This window comes from Leptonychotes weddellii, chromosome 6 (assembly GCF_054177405.1).
Source record: "Leptonychotes weddellii isolate Sample4059 chromosome 6, ASM5417740v2, whole genome shotgun sequence".
Lineage (NCBI taxonomy): Eukaryota > Metazoa > Chordata > Mammalia > Carnivora > Phocidae > Leptonychotes > Leptonychotes weddellii.
The window spans coordinates 13,924,380-13,946,632 of NC_138374.1; the positions used below are offsets into that span (position 1 = coordinate 13,924,380).

Consider the following 22,253-nt stretch of genomic DNA (forward strand, 5'->3'; position numbering starts at 1 on the left):
AAAAATAAAACTGATCCTTAGGTACATCATATTAAAATTGCTGATATTCAAATACTAAGAGAAAATCTATTTTAAAAAGCCAGAAGGAGATTTAAAAAAATACTACTTTCAAAAAAGAAACAATAAAACTGATAAAGGAATTCTTAAGAGAAGCAGTGGAAGCCAGATGAAAAGGAAATTACATCTTCAAATTATTGGGAAAAAAGTGTATCTGTCAACCTAGAATACTATTTCCAATAAAAATATCCTTCAAATATAAAGACATGCAATTATACAATAAAAACATTTTTCAGGTATATGAAAGCAAACATAATTTATAGCCACAATTGAGAAACAGTATTTATAAATGTTAAATAAAGTCATCAAGCTAAAGAAATATAGCAGAAGTAAATTCAGATCTACAGGAAAAAATGAAGATCACAGAAATGAACACTACATGGGTTAGTAAAAGGATTTTTTTAATCATGATTTCTTTATAAGAAAATCATCTGTTTAAAGCATAATAATGCATTGTGTGGTTAATAACATATACAGAAGTAAAATATATGGCAATAATTACAAAAAGGACAGAAAAAGAGCAAATGGAATTACACTATTGTAATATTCTTACCTTATACATGAAGTAGTATAATATTGATTCAAGGTAGACTGTGATAAGATAAAGATGACTATTACAATCACTACAGCAGTCACTAAAAAAAACACAAAAGAAGTATAGCTAAAAATCCAATAAAAGTGATAAAAATGGACTTTCAAAACACTCAATTAATGCAAAAAAGGCAAAAGGAAGGACCAACAACAGAAGAAAAAATAAAGGAAATTTTAAAAACAAATACCATGATGGAAGGACTAAAACTCAATTATACCAATATTATATTAAATCTAAATTGCCTAAACACTCTGATAAAAGGCAGAGATTGTCAGACTGGATTAAAAAAAAAAAAGCAAGACCTATATGTTGTTTACAAGAGATTGATTATTGTAAATAAAAACAGACAGAAGACTTTCACTTCTGCCCATGAGGCATTAACCACTCTTAGAACTGACTTCCACTTGTAAACAACAAAAACATGGAACAGAATATATGAAACAACTACTTTCAAATAACAGGCAGCTCAAGAATGACATCTGAGAAAAATGGAAACATACGCCTATGACTCCCCTGGCTTGCTACCTGGAGACAGATTTAAGGAAGCAACCTAGGGAGGCAAACCCAAACAAAGGCCAGAGAGTTCATTTAGTTCAGAAAACAAAGATCAAAGATTGGGGAGACCATGGTGGCTAGAATTTGGGGGCAAAACATGAGAGAAAAGAGAACTACACATATCTATCTGCTGAGGAGTTTTCTTAAATCTTTGGCTGAATAATGATTGAACACAGAGTGTGAAACTCCATGAAGCTAGAGAAAATACCACCATAAACAGTAAGTCAAATAATGCCAGTAGCTTACATAGGACTGGAATACTTTGATTTCCCACTAGAGTGGAAAGACCTCATAATACAAACAGCACTCTATAGAGACCACAGAAAGACACTGACTTAGCAGTGGAAATAAATTAGCACTGAACTTAGGACTGCTATGTACAGGACCTTAAAAAAAAAAAAACCTTAAAAACAATTCTTGAAATCATACAGATTCTAAATAACATAACTGCATGCCAGAATAAAGTACAACACACTAAAAGAAACAGAACAAAATTATATAATAAAACTGCAAAAATCCACAATGTCTAGAATACCACAAAAAAATAACCAAGCTGGAACATCTGCTCCATAATCAGTAAAAGAAACAAACAAAAAAATCAACAGAACAAACAAACCAGAAAACATTGCACACGATGGAATGAGCAGAGAATGATTTTTAAAACAGCTATTAAAAGTATGCTTTATTGGGGTGCCTGAGTAGCTCAGTCAGGTAAGTGTCCAACTTTCCATTTCAGCTCAGGTCATGATCTCAGGGCCTTGAGATCAAGCCCCACATCAGCTCTGCACTGGGCATGGAGCCTGTTTAAGATTCTCTCTCCCTCTCCTTTTGCCCTTACCCCCAGTCTCTTACTCTCTCTATAAATAAATAAATAAGCTTTATATGTTCAAGAATATAGAATAAAACATGAACATAAAAAGGAGAGAAATGGAAAATACAGAAATGACTAAAACACAATTTTAAAAGATGAAAAATAAAATATATAAAATAAAAAATAAATTCAACGGGAAAAAACAGTCTTTCAACAAATGGTGCTAGGACACCTGGATAAACACATATTCAAGAATTAAGTTTGATCCGTATCTCATATCACACACAAATATTAACTCAAAATAGATCAAAAACCTAAATGTAATAGCTAAAACTATTAAATTTTTAGAAGAAAACATAGGAATAAATCTTTGGGATCTTATATCATGCATGGTTTCCCAGATATGACACCAAATGCAAAAAGAAAAAAGAAAAAATAGAATGGCCATCATCAAAAATTAAAATTTTTGTGCAACAAAGGATACTATCAAGAAAATGAAAGGACAATCCACAGAGTGGAAAATATATTTGCAAATCAGTCTTTGGTAAAGGACTTGTATTTACAGTATATAAAAAACTCTTACAGTTCAATAATAAAAAGACAAATACCCCAATTAAACAATGGGCAAAGAATATTATGGACATTTCTCTGAAGAAGAATGGAAACAGCAAATAGGCATATGAAAAGATGCTCAACATCATACCTACTAAGAAACTGCATATCAAAACTGCAATGAGATACCACTTCACACCCACTGGGATAATTATAATCAAAATGACATGAACTAAGCGGTGTTGGCAAAGATCTAGAGTCATTAGAACCCCTTGTGAACTGTCAATGGGAATGCAAAATAACGCAGCAGCTCTGAAACAGTTTGGCAGTTCTTCAAAAGGTCTGATGTAATCGCTGTTCGACCCAAAGTAATTGTATCTAGTAAAGACACACCATTCCAAAAGCAATGAAAATAGGTCCACACATAAATTCTTACATGAATGTTCATAGAAGCATTATTCAAAAGACCCCAAGTTGTGAACACCCAAATGTCCATCAAGTGATAATTGGATAAACAAAATGTGGTATATCCATAAAATTGAATATTATCTGGTAATATAAAGAAATAAAACACACTGCAACATGGATAAACATTGAAAACATTATGGAATGTGAAAGAAACCAGTCTCAACAGACTACAACTGTATGATTCAATTTATTTAAAATGTCCAGAATACGTAAATCCATAGAGGTATAAAGATTAATCTTTGCCTACAGCTGACAAGGGTAGATGCAGGCTTAACAGTCAGTGACTGCTAATAAGTATAAGGTTTCTTCTGGGGATGATAAAATTTCTTCTAAATTTATTGTGCTGATGGTTGCATAACTCTGAATATACTAAAAACTCATTGAGTTACATACTTTAAATGGCTAAATTGTATGGTATGGTGGTTAATCTTTGGATGTCAATGAAACTAGGTTACAGTACTCCGTTTTTCAATCAAATACTAATGGCCTCTTCTTGAGTGTGGTAGGGACCTGTACATATGATAGAACAGTCATCACCTTAATCTGGTGATTAGGTTATATTACATGGCATAGTTGACTTTAAGAAAGGAAACTCATCCTGATTGAACCCAATCAGAAGATCCCTTAAAAGGAACTGGTCTTTACCGGAAGTAAGAAATTCAAAGTGAGAGATTCCATTTGAGCTCTTGAGATGATGTTGCTAGTTTTAGAGATGGAGGGGGACATGTGGGAAAGAATGTGACCATACTTTAGGAGCTGAAGCCAACCAGGCCACATCCAACATCTGACATACAGAACTATGAGCTATAATTGTGTATTATTTAGGCCTCTAAGTTTGTGGTAATGTGTTATGCTGCAATAGAAAACTAATACACTCCGGCGCCTGGGTGGCTCAGTTGGTTAAGCGACTGCCTTCGGCTCAGGTCATGATCCTGGAGTCCCCGGATGGAGTCCCGCATCGGGCTCCCTGCTCGGCAGGGAGTCTGCTTCTCCCTCTGACCCTCCCCCCTCTCATGTGCTCTCTCTCATTCTCTCTCTCTCAAATAAATAAATAAAATCTTTAAAAAAAGAAAACTAATACACTCTCCAAAATAAAGCAGTGAGAGAAAAATGAACTGATGTGGTGGCAGCTACTTCTCTCAAAGTAGAAAGTAACCTACAATATCTCTGGAATCAAGAGAGAAGCCTTGTCATACACTGTTGAACCCTCACCTATTTTGAAAGTCTATTACTAGGTAGAAATGTTTAGGAATGTTATGTCCTCTTGATGAATTCACCTAATTATCTTCATGAAGTGATCCTCTTTATTCTATGTAATATTTTTTGCTCTAAAATCTATATATCTGATATTAATGTCACCAATTCAGCTTTCTCTTGACTTGTGTTAGCATAGTATATCTACTTCCATGCTTTCACTTTTAAAATATGTGTGTCTTTGTATTTTAAATGGGTTTCTTAGAGGTAGTGTATAGTTGGTTCTTGCTTTTTTAGCTAATATGAAAATCTCAGCCTTTTTATTGGGGTGATTAGACAATTTACATTTAGCATGATTATTGAAATAGCTGACGTTAAATTTATCATTTTGCCATTAGTTAACTATTTGTCCCATCTGTTCTGTATGGCTCTTTTTCCCTTATCTTGCCTTCTTTTGGATTACTTTATCTACTTTCTTGGCTATGACTGTGTTATTTTAGTAGTTGTTTGAGAGTTTAGAATATACATCTACAAATTAAGTCTAAGTTCAAGTGATATACCACTTCACATATTGTAAAAAAAAAAATCTTACAACAGTATACTTCCATTATTCTTCCCTCGGACTTTGAGCTATTATTGTCATACAGTTTGCTTCCACATAAAAATTAAACTCCGAATACACTGTTGTCATTTTTGCCTTAAAACACTGATTGCCTTTTTTAGATATGGAAGTTTTAGAGAAAAAAGTCTTTACGCACAGGGCTACCATGTCTTTTGTTCTTCATTCCTTTGTATAGAGCAGATTTACATCTGGAACTTATCCTTCTGAGTGAAGGACTTAATATTTCTTAACACTTCTTACACAGCAGGTCCACTGGTAATGAATTTTAGAGTTTTTGTAACTTTGAAAGAGTATTTGACCCTTATTTTTTTTAAGCTATATCATTAAGTAAAGTATTCCAAGTTAACTTTTTTCTTTTACTATTTTAAAGATGCTACATTTCTGTTGCTCCACTGTTTTCTGACTTTTATTTTTTCTGATGAGAAATCTGGTATCAGACTTATTTTTGTTCCTCTGTACATACTGAGTCTTATTTCTCTGGGCTGCTTTTATCTTTTTATCACTGGCTTTAGGCAATTTTATTATTATGGGCATTGATATAGATTTCCTCATGTTTCTTGTGCTTAACATTTATTGACATTCTTGCCTCTTTGGATTTACAGGATTTATCAAATTTAGAAAAATTTTGCCATTATTTTTTCCTATTTTTCTAAGCCCTTTCTCTCTCCCCTCATTCAGATTATCCAGGCCTCATGCCCCACAGCTCGTTGATGTGCTGCTCATTTTGCTTCAGTTATTCTTCCTTCTGTGCTTCATTTGGGTACTTCCTATTGTTTGTCTTTGAGTATACCAATCTTTACTTTTACAATATCTAATTTGATATTAATCCCATTCACTTTTCATCTCAGAATATTTTTCATCTCTATAAATTCTGCTTGTTTTGTTTTGTTTTCTGTGACTCTACTTAACATGCTCAAAAGTTTAGTTTTTAATATATGAAATACCTTTAAATCATTGTTTCAATATCCTTGTCTACTCTTCACATCTATTTAATTTCTAGGTTGGTTTCTATTGATTGGTTTTTCTTTTTCAGTAGGGGTCAAGGTTTTCCTGTTCTCTGCATACATGCTAATTTTTTTTATTGGAAGCCAGACACAGTAAATTTCAAATATTACATTTTGGGTGCTGGAAACTTTTTGTATTCCTGTAAACATCCTTTAGCTTTGTTCTGGAATTCAGCTAAGTAATTGAAGATAGTTTGATCCTTCTGGTCATGTTACACAGGACCATTACAGCATTTAGTCTAGTGCTAATTTGCCATATTAAGTAAAATAAAATCCTTCTATCTACCTGTTGTCCAGTGAATAATGCCCAGGCAATTCCCAGTCCTGTGTGCTATTTGGTGACTATTCCTTTTATTCCACTCAAGTAATCCTTCCTGCAGAACTCAACTTTTCTACAGTGTTGCACTTATTTTTTAGCTGACTATTCAGAGGATACTCCTCTGCAGTTTTCCACAATTCTCTCTGTTCAAGTCTCTCTCCTTTGAACAGCTAGCCACCTTGGCCTCCCCTCCCCAGATTCCCAGTTCCATCTCTCCAACTCAGGGTAACCAGATTCTACTTGTGTCCCCTAACTACCCCCCCATGCAAACTTTCTTCCAGCACTAAGGCTCACCTGATTTCTTTCCTATTTCTGAGGGATCATTAACTTTTGCTGCCTGTCCAATGTCTTAAGAAGTGTTCTTCATCCATTTTGTCCCATTTCTTAATTGTTTCAAGTAGAAGCAGTTAAACTGGGTCATTTTTAGAGTAACCAGTCATCCCAGTTTGCCCAGGACTATCCTGGTGTTTGTACTGAAAGTCCCACATCTCAAGAAAGCCCTCAGTCCTGGACACATTCCAGGATAGCTGGTCACCCTACTCACTGTTACTCCATTTCTGCTTGATGATAAAGTTTCTTTTTTATTTTAAAAACCTATTTAAAAGATAACTTACCATTTAAAGCAAAAGTAATAAAAGTATACTATGTGACTTATATTTAAAAGTAATAAGGCTCTTACACTACTGTGAAGTTATAATATCACTTAAATGTAGATTGTGACAAGTTAAAGATGAATAGAAATCTAAGAGCAAGCATAAAAAAAAGGTAATATAGTCAATAGACCAATAAATAAAATGAGGTATAAAATATGTTCAGTTAATTCAAAGGAAGGCAGAAAAAGAGGTAAACAGATACAAAGAACAGGTGGGAAAAAGAGAAAACAAGCAACCAGATGGAAATTTAAGTCAACCATATTGATAAAACATTTAATTTAAAAGACCCAAACACATTAATTTAATGGCAGACACTATCAAATTGTATTAAAAAGAAAGAGTCTAACAATGTGTTGTCTATAAAAAACATACTTTAAATACAACATAGGTAGCTTAAAGTAAAAATATGGAAAGAGAGTATCACAAAACCACTACTGAGTAGTAGTTTCTAGAGGAAAATTAATAACATCAAAGGCTTATATTAGAAAAAAGTTATCAACTCAATTATTTAAGTTTCAAATTTATATAACTAGAAGAAAACAAATTAAACTATACACAAGCAAAAAGAAGGAAAAATTAAGAGCAGAAATTAATGAAATATCAAATGGACATTAGAGGAAAATCAATACAACAAAAAGCTATTTATAGGATCAATGAAAACTGACAAACCTCAGGATAGACTGATCAAGAGGGAAAACACAAATTATCAATATTTAGAATTAAAGAGAGGTTATCACTAAAGATCCTTAGAGTAAAAGGATAATAGCAATTATTATGAACACCTTTCTGTCAATAACATCTTAAATGGGGCGCCTGGGTGGCTCAGATGGTTAAGCATCTGCCTTCGGCTCAGGTCATGATCTCAGGGTCCTAGGATCGAGTCCCGCATCGGGCTCCCTGCTCCTTGGGAGCCTGCTTCTCCCTCTGTCTCTAATGAATAAATAAATAAAATCTTTAAAAAAAAATCTTAAATGAAATAAATTCCTCGAAAGACACAAACTGCTAAACTCCCTCAAGAAAAGTTAGTGAACCTGAATAGCCTCATACCTACTTAAAAAAAAAAAAAAAATTGTAGTTAAAATTCCTCTCCCAAAGAAAACTCCAGGCTAGATGTCTTCATAGGTAAATTCCAACAAATATTTAAGAAATAATGCCAGTTTTACATAAACTCTCCCAGAAAGTGGAAGAGGAAAAAGTATCTCAACTCTCGAGACTGATACCAAACCAGACACTAAGAAAACTACAGGCATAAATTCTCATTAATATAAATGAAAAAATACTTAACAAGATTTAAACAAATTGAACCCAGCAATATAGTAAAAGGATAACACACCGTAAGTGTATACCACGAAATGCAAGATTGGTTTGGCATTTGAAAATCAATCAATATGAATTAATGATATCAACTAAAACAAAAAATAATTATACAATCAGCTCAACAGATGCATGTCTTTGGGAGAATTACACATCTGGTCATGATTTAAAACAAACAAACAAAAAAACAACCTCAACTAACTAGGAACAGAAGGGAAGTTCTTCAGTCTGTAAGGACATTTATGAAAAATCAACAGTTAACATTATACTTAAAGGTTAAAGGTTAAATACTTTCCATTTAACACTCACTAATTCAATCCCATGTTGCACTGTGGGTCTAGACAGTGCAATAAGGAAAGAACAAAAACAACATGCATGATTTGGAAAGGAAAAAATAATGCTATGTTTATTGAAAAGCAACTTTAAGAAAATCCTAAGGCATCTATAAGAAAAGTACCAGGATGAACAAAAGATGTCACCAGGTCACATAGTACAAGGATAATATAGGAAAATAAATTGTATTTCTGTAAAATATCAAATTAGGGGCACCTGGGTGGTACAGTCAGTTAAGCGTCCAACTCTTGGTTTTGGCTCAGGTCATGATCCCAGGGTTGTGGGATTGAGCCCCATGTCAGGCTCTACGCTCAGCACAGAGTCTGCTTAAAATTCTCTCTTCCCCTTCCTCAACCCCACCCCCCATTCCATACACGCATGCTCCTCTCTCTCTCTCATAAATAAATCTTTAAAAAATAATAATAATAAAATAGCAAATTATTAGAAAATTATGTCTTTAAAATCCCATTTGTTCCAGCATGAGGAAATACTGTAGAACTTTTTGATAACTGAAAACAATGAAGGCTGCCTAGGACTATGTCTCCCAAAACATCCTCCAAAAAAAGTACGAGAAAAAAAATTATCCAAAAAGTACAACTTCATCATAAACTGACAAGAAGAAAAAAAGAAGCCATGGAAGCAATCTCATATGCTCCCATCCCACTGTAAGAGTTTGTGGTTAGCAAGTGCTCACCAAGATAAAACAGAAGAGAGAAGTCCACATCACAAAGGCCATATACAAAAGACCCACAGCTAATATCATTCTCAATGGGGAACAACTGAGAGCTTTTCCTCTACAGTCAGGAACAAGACAGGGGACTTCCACTCTCACCATTGTTATTTAGCATAGTACTGGAAGTCTTAGCCTCAGCAATCAGACAACAAAGAAGTAAAAGGCATCCCGATTGGCAAGGAAGTCAAACTCGCACTATTCACAGACAAGATGATACCCTATTTAGAAAACCCAAAAGACCCCACCAAAAAAATTTGCTAGAACTGATACATGAATTCAATAAAATTACAGGATACCAAATGAATGTACAGAAAGATGGTGCAGAACAAATATTATTAAAATGTCTATACTTCCCAAAGCAATCTACACATTTAATGCAATCCCTATCAAAATACCAATAGCATTTTTCACAGAGCTACAACGAACAATACTAAAATTTGTATGGAATTACAAAAGACCCCAAATAGCCCAAGCAATCTTGAAAAAGAAAACCAAAGCTGGAGGCATCACAGCTCCAGACTTCAAGGTACATTACAAAGCTATAGTGATCAAGACAGTATGGTACTGGCACAGAAACAGACACTTAGATCAATGGAACAGAATAGAAAACCTAGAAATGGACCCACAACTATATGGTCAACTAATCTTCAACAAAGCTGGGAAGAATATACAATAGAAAAGAGACAGCCTCTTCAACAAATGGTTTTGGGAAAACTAGACAGCAACATGCAGAAGAATAAAACTAGACCACTTTCTCTTGGCATACACAAAAATAAATTCAAAATGGATGAAAGACCTAAATGTGAGACAGGAAACCATCAGAACCATAGAGGAGAACACAGGCAGTAATCTATTTGACATCAGCCATAGCAACTTCACACTAGACACATCTCCACAGGAAAGGGAAACAAAAGCAAAATGAACTATTGGGACTTCAAGATAAAAAGCTTCTGCACAGCAAAAAAAAACAATCAACAAAACTAAAAGGCAACCTTTGGAATGGAGAAAGATATTTGCAAATGACATCTGATAAAGTGTTAGTATCCAAAATTCATAAAGAACTTATCAAATTCAAAACCCAAAAAACAAATAAACCAGTTAAGAAATGGGCAGAAGACATGAATAGGTATTTTTCCAAAGAAGACATATGAAAAGATGCTCAATATCACTCAGCATCAGGGAAATACCAATTAAAACTACAATGAGATACCACTTCATACCAGTCAGAATGGCCAAAATTAACAAAACAGGAAACAACAGATTTTGGCGAGGATGAGGAGAAAGGGGAACCCTCTTACACTGCTGGTGGGAATGTAAACTGGTACAACCACTCTGGAAAACAGTATGGAGGTTCCTCAAAAAGTTAAAATAGAGCTACCCTATGACCTAGTAATTGTGCTACTAGGTATTTATCCAAAGGATACAAAAATACTGATTCGAAGGGGCACATGCACTCTGTTGTTTATAGTAGCATTATCAGCAATAGCCAAATTGTGGAAAGAGCCCAAATGTCCATCAACTGATGAATGGCTAAAGAAGATGTGGTACACACATACACACACACACACACATACACACAGGAATATTACTCAGCCATCAAAAAGAATGAAATCTTGCCATTTGCAACAACATGGATGGAGCTAGAGTGTATTAAGCTAAGGGAAATAAGTCTGTCAGAGAAAGATAAATACCATATGACTTCAGTCATACGTGGAATTTAAGAAACAACAGATAAACATATGGGAAGGGAAAAAAAGAGAGAGGGAGGCAAACCATAAAAGAAACTCTTAACTATAGAGAACAAGCTGAGGGTTGCTGGAAGGGAAGTGGGCAGGGGAATGGGCTAAATGGGTGATTGGTATAAAGGAGGGCACTTGTGATGAGCACTGGGTGTTGTGTGTTGATGATGAATCACTAAATTCTGTTCCCAAAACAAGTATTACAATGTATGTTAGCTAACTAGAATTTAAATAAAAACTTGAAACATTGAAAAAAAGAAAAGAAATGATTACTGACCAGAAGCTTTAAAGCTACACAAGTACCCTGCTTTTCCTTAAAGTTTCATTCCCCAATTTCAATATTAAGTGGATTATTCTTATAGCAATTATTATGGTCGGGTTCTAAGAGTGATTTTTTTTATTTCCCTCATTCCTTCTACATTTATTATTTAGAATTTTTCTGTAAGGAATTTTTGTTCATTCTCACCCATTTATTATTTATTAAATCATTTAATCAGTATAGAATCAGGATATTATTTAGGGTTTTGAGTCATAATGCAATACGATCATTATCTTTTGCTCATATTTTATCCATTGAGAACTCTTTTAGGTTGGTGCTGTGTCCCTTTGGCATGATCATGATCCCATCTTCTTTTTTTTAAAAAGTTCCTTCTTAAAACAAACAATGCTCCAGGCTCATCGTGTTTTCTCCCTGTCCCAGCGCTAAAATTAACCATTTCTCCATGGCACCCTGGTTCCTTTCACTGGAAAACAGTATTTAGAAACCAAGATGCAGGCACTAGATGTGCTCATTCCTACTGGGATGTCATGGCTTCTAGACCCTCTTGACAAACAGAACTAGGAAATTCATGTATATGTACTAACCTATGTATACACACATATCTATATTTACTTCTTGGTATATATATTAAAATAAACATGAATTCACACTATTATCTCAGACCCTAACCCAACACCACAGGATTCTTTGTAGTCTTCAGTCCTTGCTTATTTTTAGCATTTTTCTCTGACAGTGGAAAACCTGGCTTAAATTAAACACAATTTATTTGTCCAAACCTAGTAAACACATAAAGTATTGTTAGAAATGTTAACTTACACCACGTCATAAACAAATTTACTAACCAGAATACAATCTTGTATAGTTTTTTTTCTTAGCTTTACAGTATCCAAACTGTTTTCCAATGTTACTTAGATCAGCTCTTCTTTTTTTATTTTTTATGACGTTATGGCATTTGTAATATAGTTAAATTTACTTGTCACAGCTTACTTTACACCCTGGGATCCCCTGGTATTCTAGTTGCCTTTTCTTTTTAATTTGCATTCAGGCAAGTTGGTTCTTTGTGATATACAATATGGGTTTTGACAAATGCATGGAGTCATGTATCAACCTAACACAGTTATCAGAAAGAACAGTTCCATAACACAAAACATTCCGTTGTGAGGCTCCCTTGAGATCAATCCCTACCTTTGTTACTCCTGGCAAATAACTGATCTGTTTTCCATCCCCACAGTTCTGCCTGTTCTAGATCATTTTATAAACTGAATAATACAACATGTAGCCTTTGGGTCTGGTTTCTTTCACTAAGCGAAAAAATTTAAGATTCAATCATGTTGTTGTACAAACCCATAGTTTGTTCATTTTCACTTTTCATATATTTCAGAGTTTATGTAGCAGGTATCATTGCACTCTGTGCCACATTCCCACGATCCATCCGGTTTCAGGACGGCACACTCTCGGTGACTCACCTAAAGCAAGTTCTGCAGTGTCTCTACTTTTCAGCCCCAGAATTTTCGCTAGTGCCAGGGCAAGCTATTGATCATACATGCTGGCACAGCTCAGAAGTACAATACCTGCAAAGGTATCACTCAACCAAAGAGAACCTACAGATAAGTGCCCCACCCGCCCAGTCCCTCAGGGGGTCAATTCTGAAAAGCATTTTACATGGTTCTTCATAGGTCCCTAGTGGGTGTGAGTCCAAATTTCCAAGTACAGTAGCCAGCTTAATAATATTATTGGTTTTTCTCCCTTCTTTGAAACTCTCTGTTCCTTCAGTTGTGCCTCCTGGGTTCGCCTCCCAAATAAACTCTTTCCAGGTCATGATCCCGGAGTCCCGGGATCGAGTCCCACATCAGGCTCCCTGCTCAGCAGAGAGTCTGCTTCTCCCTCTGACCCTCCCCCCTTCTTGGGCTCTCTCTCTCTCACTCTCTCTCTCTCTCTCATATAAATAAATAAAATCTTCAAAAAAAATTAAAAAATTAAAAAAATAAACTCTTTTACCCAAGTCCTTGTGTCAGACTGTTTTCTGTTCTAGAATACTTCCCCCAGATATCCCTATGACTCACTCCCTCATCTACATAAATTGTTTATTGCTACTTCTCAGTGAACTCTTCTCTCACTACCCTTTTTAAATTGCAAGCCTTATCCCCCTTCCTTACTTTATTTAACAGCACTTTATTCAACAACATGTAACTTCATATATGTATGTGTATATAATTAATTTTGCTAATTTCAGTTAGAATACAGGCTTCATGAATGCAGTGATTTTAGTCTAATTTGTTAATTGTTGTGTCTCTAGCACTTGAAACACTCTTTGGCACATAGTAGGCACTCAATAAAAATATAATGAATAAGTTAATTTTTCCAGGAGATTGGTTTTATTCAGTATAAGAACAGACTGCCTATGAAAAAAAAAAAAAAAACCCTAAAAACTATTGACCTTCAAAATTTAATGGTATTCAAAATGAGGCCTGCTGATTCCATCACAAATATCATTTAAAACATTCCCACACTTAGCATGAAGTTTGACTGGATCTTCTGAATTGCCTTGAATTCTAAGGTATTATAATACTATGAACAATGAAAGACTATAGTACAAGGTAGAAAATTGGCATGAACCCAGTATTTTTCCTCTTAGCAATTCATAAGAAGCCAAATATAATAATTGTATACCATGCATATGGTTAGCCTATATTTAATGATTCCAAACAGAATGCCATCTGCATAATAGAGATGGATATAGGGAAGAATATTTTTTCATCTGTGAAATTTGAATCTCATCATTTTTTTCTAAATATTTATTATAAGAAAGAACAACTCATTCTCGGTTTCCAAACTGAAATTATTTTCATCACGTTTTTATTACCTGGACACTGGATAAAGGACCATTCATAGTTCTTTTCTTTAGGACAAAGACTGGCATCAAGAACCATCTCATTATTGTGCATCCCAACAAGCTTCATTGGTCCCCGTGAAGATCCTTCAATGCAGTGTCCTCTTCCCGTATTACTAGGATCATTGCACCAACCACATCCAGGTTGTTCCAAACAATGTCCACAGGTTCTCAGTCCAGAACAATTTTGAGCTGCATTACAGGAACATTAACAAAATATGTTATATGACTTTAAATTTAAATGGAATTCTAAGCTAATGGAAAAATAAATACGATCTGAAAAAAAGACTGTAAAAAGTTGTCTGTAGTTAATGTAAACAGTTTTTGTAATAATATCTAACAGACAGCAATTACTTAAAGGAAATAAAACATACATCATGAGCAAAGAGGAGATAAATGGACTGACTTAAAGGTGAAAAAAGGTGTGGTAACCATGACATGGAGAAAAATGAAGTCAGCACTTAAAGGTTCCTGAGAACTTTACCTGTTTTTAGGACCTTTTGGAAGCTGATCCGGGGCCTACAGATCACATTTACCCTTGTCCATGATGTAGAGCCATGTTAGCTGTTCTTGTGCCTAGTGAGGGCCTGTAAGGAAAAACTCTGCCCCTGCCTGTGAACGTCCAGTGTAATTGCTGCCTGCCCATTCTGAGACAGCTGAGGCCCATGCGTGCTGCCTTTCACTGACAATGCTCTTCCCAAGGGTCCAGGATATGAGCATTTGGCTATCATGTGATGAGTCAATCTCACCAAAGAGCCAAACTGAATGGGAACCTGGGCACCAGATCGCGATGTCAGCCAGGCAACCAGCAAAGGCTCTGTCTGACTTTCAGGGTTACAGAATATCCCTCCAAGACTCACAGGCTGAAGCTCAATGTTTTGTTTAATTGATGTACAATCTATGAGCTTCAACAAAGCCTATAAATACTGTGATGGCTTTTCCAAGGGTGAACATATTATAGTTTGCATTATATTCACTATAGTTGCTATGTGATGTTTTAAACTTTTAATTCGCAGAGTATCCTATACTGGACTGAGATTTTCTTTAGTTACTTTTACTGATATTTTGCTAGAAAAGGCACTCTCTGTCTTGGAAATTGTTTATCCGTAGAAGGTAGTGACAGTGGTATGAGACATCAAGAATGATCTAGCTTGTTGGGATGCACAATAATGAGATGGTGCTAGTAAAAACCTAGAGGGGGAAGAAACTGTAATTTCTGGCAGACCAAATTTCATTGTTATGGTGGTAATAACTTAATTGTCACTTAGTGTTTCAATATTACTGGAAACAGAAATGTTCCTCAAATTGCTGCCAACAAGAACGGCATAATCTCAGTGAACATCAAGAACTCAATACAGTGAACTGTGCAGGCATAATAGAGTATTGGATTAAGGAATTCATCAATTACAATAAGACTTGTTATGAAGAATTTTTTGCATGCTGAGTATTTCAGAGATTGGATATAAGAAGGTGGAAAATGAGTACTGTCTCCTATATTTCCTTAATAATAATTAAAAAGGAAGAACACTCTTTGAATCATTGAATACAACTGACTAATGTTATTTCTGTAGATAAATAATTCATTGACATGAACATACTTCCTTTTGGAATTTATATTTTTTCAGCAGCATTAAAAGATCCTTAGACAACTGAACATTTCATATATTACCATACCCCTTATTAGCTTTCGTGCTTTGAAACAGTTCTCTTACATATATGATTGTAGCTTCCCCACAGTATTGTTGAGTGAGTTATTCTAACTGTCTTCAAAAGTGTACAGGGTTGCTACAAAATCAATAGGAAATAATGGAAAATATCAAATTAGGTACGTTATCTTGACATTCCAATTATTTACAATCATGTGATGATTTGAAGTAGGTCTTTACTAGGTCTCACCCAGAATAAATCTAGTTTTATAATTATAGTCTACGGAAATCTCCTAGGAAAGTAAATTTTATTTTAGGACTATCTTTTTAAGGAAATATAACCAAAAAATGTCTTGAAGAAGCATTACATACAAAGTAAGTCTAAACTATTCTCAAGTACAGCATTCCTGCTAATGCTTTCCAAACAACTAAGGAAATCTTAGATGAAAGAACGCTGGGTTTCTTGCACTGGCAGAATGACAAACTATTAACCTTCTAGTTCTATTTATCTATTTGGTTTTAGGCTTTAATAACAAGTTACAAAATGTCATGTTCAGAGCAACATTTTATTCTCAGATTTTATTTTACATACGAAACTATTACATAAAGTAATGTTGGTTTTCCTTTTGCTCAAGAGTGGAAAGCAACAGGCATTGCTGAAAGATTAACAGAAAATTTATCCTTTAGTATTTAATAATGATTCAAAACCTGACAGATTCTAATGTTTTTTTAGACAATAATACAGGAAAGCTTTTGTAGGCTATGCTATTTTACCTAAGTTATAAATAGCAGAGAGACTATGTATAAATCACAAGTAATTAGAGCAATCATTTTTATTTTCTTTATTTTTGGCTTTTTGAAAAATTAAGTCGTAAAACATTCAATATGGTTTTTGAAATGTGTAAGAATTTGAAAAATCAATCTGTAAGAAATTATGTCATCAGATGATTATTAGAGCCTTCTGGTTTCTGATCCAGCATGTCAGGAATTCAGAAGTTACCACTCCATCCTACCAAAAAGTAAGAAGCAGCACAAAATGAAAAGTCAACAACTCTTCTTAGATCTATCAGAGAAGCAAGGTCACAGAGCAAATCATTGCCTGCGAGACTGGAGAGACAGACAGAAGTATGTGGAGAATCGTAATACACCAAACTTGAAACTTCTGCAGGAGCCAGTGTCTGGGGAAGAGACCCTGAACCAGAGCTGATCAATTGCTAGAAGCTCAGTGTGGACAACTCTGAGAGTTAAAATTCCCAGAAGGACCCAGTCACAGGGGGCACTCCCACACTTTTGTTTTACCTCCAGGAGCTCTACAAGGTCTTCACAGTGAACATCAAAGAAAAACCTTCTTTTGCTTCCAGCAGGGGAAGACAAAAACCATGCCAGAATATTCCATTCTTCTTAACAAGTCCTGGAAACACTATTTAACAGAGTCTAAGCTGCTGAGGTTTTATCAGAGCTCACCTGACCTGTAAAAGGGAAATACCCACCCTAGCCTGCCCTGGTCTTCCATGGACGCGGGAAGAAATACACTAATCCATTGGGCCATCCTGTACCATCCTGTACCCGAGAGGGGGGAAAACACTGAGAAGCACTAGTGAAGCTCACAGCAAGAAGCACAAGCTCACTAAAAGACTGAGACTTAATCAGTCAGTTACAGAACGCTTCTGCTCCTTCCACACCCTACCACTACATTACTAAAGGCCTACTAACTGCAGTCTCTTTTACCTGTAAATCATATCTGGCTATCTGGAAAAAATTACAAGGCATACCAAAGGGCAAAAAACACAATGTGAAAAGACAGAACAGGCATCGGATCAGACATGGCAGGAATATCAGAATTATCAGACCAGGAATTTAAAACAACTATGATTAATATGCTAAAGGTTCTAATGTAACATTCATGAACAGATGAGCATTGTAAGCAAACTATAAAACTCCCAGAAGTTAGCACATAAGATCTAGATGACCTTGAGTTTGGGGTGATGATGTTTCAGTTCTGACACCAAAGGCACAATCCCATGAAAAAAAAAAAAATGATAAACTAAACTTCATTAAAATTTAAATTCAAATTTAAAATTTCTGCTCTGCAAAGACACTGTCAAGAGAATGAAAATACATGCCATATGCTGTAAGAAAATATTTAGAAGAGACACACCTGATAAAGGACTGTTATCTAAAATACACAAAAAACTCTTAAAACTCAGTAATAAGAAAACAAACAACCCAATTTTAAAAATGGGCAAAAGACCTAAGCAGATAGCTCACCAAAGAAGATATACACAGCCAAGTATGAAGAGATGCTCCACATCACACCACTAGAGAACTACAAACTAAAACAACAATAAGATACCCCTATTAAAATGGCCAAAATCCCAAACAATGACAACACCAAATGCCAGTGAGTGTGTAGAATGCAAAGTAACAGAAACATTCATTGCTGGTGGGAATGCAAAATACAGCCACTCTGAAAGACAGTTTGGTGGTTTCTTACAAAACTAAACATACTTTTACCATACATTCCAGCAACAACATTCCATGATATTTACCCAAATGAACTAAAAATTTATTGTCCACACAAAAACCCGCACACAGATGTTTACTGAAGCTTTATTCATAATTCCCAAAACTTGCCAAAAGCAACAAGATTTTATTAGGTGACCAGATAAATTGTGGTACAAGACAATGGGATATTATTCAGCTCTAAAAATAAATAAGTTACCAAGCCGTGAAAAGACATGAAGGAAACTTAGATGCATATTACTACGTGAAAGAAGCCAATCTGAGAAGCTACATACTATATGATTCCAACTACATGACATTCTGGAAAAGGAAAAACTGTATAGACAGTAAAAATATTAGTGATTGCCCGGAGTTAGGAAAGAAAGAAGGATGAATAGTGGGAGCTCAGAGGATTTTTAGGCAGTGAAACTGGTGTGAATGAAACCATAATGATGGCTGCATGCCATTATATATTTGTCAAGCCCTACAGAATGTATCACACCAGGAGTGAACCCTAATGTAAACTATGGACTTTGGGCAATGATGATGTGTCAGTGTAGGTTCATCCACTGTAGCAAATGTACCAGTCGGGAGTGGGATGTTGAGAGTGGGGGAAGCTATGCATCTGTGGGGGCAGAGGAGATCCAGAACTCTCTGCACCTTCCTCTCAAAATTGCTGTGAACCTAAAACTGCTCTAAAAAATAAATTTTAATCAATTTTAAAAAGATTACCTTCCCTAATTGCCAAGAAAAAATCAAGCATGTACATAAACCTGTAGATTTGTAAGATATGTACCATATTCTCATATTTCCTATTATTCCATTTTCACTATAGCAATTTAATTACATTACATTTTTATTTGAACTTTTATATATTAAGAACTAAACCTTCTATTATTGCATTAAATTATCCTTTTGAAGTCCATTTTCACAAAGAGAATAACCAATGTTTTAAGTAAAAATATGTCAATTATTAATAATTGCAGTTATTAACAAAGCTTTCTCAGAAAACATTAGGCAAAATTTGTCTTAAGATATATTTCTTTTCTTCAATTTGTGAATTTTAAGTACTAATATCACAATATTACAACTAAAAAAAATGGGGAATATTATATAATCCATATTTGTTTCTCATTAGCAAAGAAAAGTTTCCTTCAAGTTCCATTTACTAGGAAACCTCAAATGATCACTAAATAACTTTTTAAAGCAGCATAAAATGTATACCATTTCTAATACAGTTTTATTTATAACTCTAAGAATGTTTTTAAAGACTTACTACTGTTAAATGTTTAGTGAAAGACCAGATACATGTAGTAGAAATGATCATGTAAATCCATTATGAATAATTAATGCTAACAAGATATAGTTAAAAGCAAAAGTATGACAAAAATATTGCCCAAAAGTTGACATCTTTGAAACAGTAAAACTCAGCTACTTTTAGCACTCGGATTTTGATCAAGGATGCCACCTTTATTCCCAGTCCTTATTTTATTTCCTGGCATTTCCTTACTGCTCATTAAAAGCCTGTTGGTTAAAAACAGGGAAGAATGACATAACCGAGAAAGAGTTTGTTTCTCACAAGGAGTGGATCACCACCAGGTAAATACTACTTCCAGAAAATACGAGGTCTCCTTGAAGAGAAGTTCAATGGCCCTCTTTCCCACTAGAATGCAAAGGGCATATAATTTAAAGGCTGTGGAATAAAAATAACTGTTATTGGACATCATCAGGACAAATGAGCTATAGATAGCCACCGAGAAGGTAAATATGACAACAGACATAAACAGTCAAAGAAAAGACCCACAGAAAAGAAAAATCCAGCAGACTAGACTAACTGCTCAAGAACAAATGGTTGAAGTAGAAAACAAAACTCTCAAGAAATCAAAATCAAGAAAACAAAAAAGAAAAGAGTTAAAAACAAAAGACATAAAGGCAGAACTTAACAACTGATGTACGCACCCCTAGCAGACAGCCCTACCAGCCACACGTATCATAATTTAGTTCTTCAGTGGTGAAGATGCACTTCATACCAGTGTTTAATCATGTTTCATATACCTTCTCAAAAAATGCAGCTACAGTTTTTATAGTGCAAAAACAAGGTTATCAAAAACATCAATTTAAAACAGATAAAAATCTCCAAATAAACAACCATAAAGAAGAAAAAACATCTGAATTTTAACTAAGAGATGGAAAATACAAGTGAATTTATGACATACTGAGATTTATTTAGAAATTCCAACCACTATTTTAAGATTTCTAAAAAAGAGTAAATAGAAGAAAACAATCTAAGCATTAAAGACCATTTTTAGCAGGTAAAGAAAGAAACTACTCTTCAGATTCAAAGAGCCAATGAGAATCCATTTTGAAAATCCAACTCAATTACTGGAAAATTGAATTAAAATGAGTTACAGAATTTGGAATGCCAAGGATAAAGAGGAAAAAAAACTTAAAATCTTTTACTTCTTAAAGAATTTTTTTAAGAAGATGCCCCACAGAGGAATGAAAATCAAATTCACATGAGAATTCTCACTCACAACACCAAAAACTACAGGGTCTGAGGAAAGAATAACTTAGAACTCCCACATCCAGCCACTTTATCAATTACGTGAACATAAAACCGTACACTTTAGACATACAAAAACTCAAAAAGTTTACTATCCACTGATTTATTTGAAAGAATTACTGAAGACTATTCTCCAAAAGGTGAATAAATGAGATGGAAGATACGGAATACAATAAAGATTTGTGAGTAGTGAAGACGACTTAGATTTAACTCTAAACAATTTTTAGAAAGTTCTTAAGCAAATCTTGGGGCACCTGGGTGGCTCAGTCATTGAGCGTCTGCCTTTGGCTTAGGTCATGATCCCAGGGTCCTGGGATCGAGCCCCACATCGGGCTCCCTGCTCAGCGGGAAGCCTGCTTCTCCCTCTCCCATTCCCCCTGCTTGTGTTCCTGCTCTCGCTGTGTCTCTATCAAATAAATAAATAAAATATTTAAAAAAAAAAAAAAAGAAGAAGAAAGTTCTGAAGCATCTAAGAGCTTGGAGACTTTACAAGCTTCTTTTTCCCTACCTTTTACCCTTTTATCCTATAACTCACACAGAGAAGTCCATAAAGAAAAATGTGAGATTAATAAATTATTGTCCAGAAATGCTCTGTGCCTGCACCCAGCCTGTAGGTGGAACACTGCCCCCCTTGTACCCCTCTCCTACTCAGCACACCAATCTTCTCCCAGCAGTACCCACTATCTGTCATTTACATTAATTTTTGCCTTGCTCTACAGTTTTACCTAAATATTCATTCCTAAACAAGAGAGCTTAGTTTTGCCTATTTTTGAACTTTATCTAAATGGAGTCACACAGTATGTAATCTTTTGTGTCTGGTTTCTTTCACCAAACATTAATGATTGTGGAAAGACAAACATGATTATGAAGGCAGGAGAGCCTGAGTACTGTCTCTCAGCTCCCCGCAAGTCTCCAGCACTGGTATGCAGCTCCTCTGGGCAGCTGACTCCTAATAAGATGTTTTCTGTGGGAGTAAGACCATTTTATGTCTGCAACAACCCCAGTACCATGCACTGAATGAGGTCCATCCCCATTCCCTATCAAAATTCCTAAAAAAGGATAGCAACAAGGAACTCAATGCCTAATATACCCAGCCATGCCCATCCCAGGAACACCTCTCCACTTGATGCCAAGAGCCTGGGGAAACAAATATATCCAACAGCCACAACCTAGAAGTTCTACCCGACATTGTGGCACTTACTGTTTTGTCTCAGCTCTTCATGCAACAGTGGTGCCGGAGCAAATACAGGTTTGGCTGGGTTGGTAGACTATTGGGCTATCTTTGGGAGTGATGTAAGCTCTGGAAAGGCCAGTGAGTCTCCACCTGCACTGTCTTAAGCAGCTGGCTACCTCTAAATGAGGAGGTCACTCATCCGAGCAAGAAGAGCTTATAACTGGGTGGCCATGTTGTCTGTGGGCCACAAGA

At 35.2% G+C, this 22,253-nt stretch overlaps 1 protein-coding gene across 2 annotated transcripts in view; it reads right to left on the reverse strand.

Annotated features, from left to right (window-relative positions):
• Nucleotides 1-22,253, reverse strand: part of LOC102732683 (attractin-like protein 1) — a 163,470-nt gene that overhangs the window by 30,316 nt on the left and 110,901 nt on the right. Inside the window, exons 13-14 of one of the 2 annotated variants that reach the window (XM_081823459.1) lie at nt 14,090-14,308; nt 611-692 (exon numbers count right to left, since the gene is read on the reverse strand). In XM_081823459.1, the coding sequence (XP_081679585.1) occupies nt 611-692; nt 14,090-14,308 (301 nt within the window). The remainder of the gene's footprint in view (nt 1-610; nt 693-14,089; nt 14,309-22,253) is intronic. The other variant, XM_081823458.1, reaches the window with a different exon arrangement.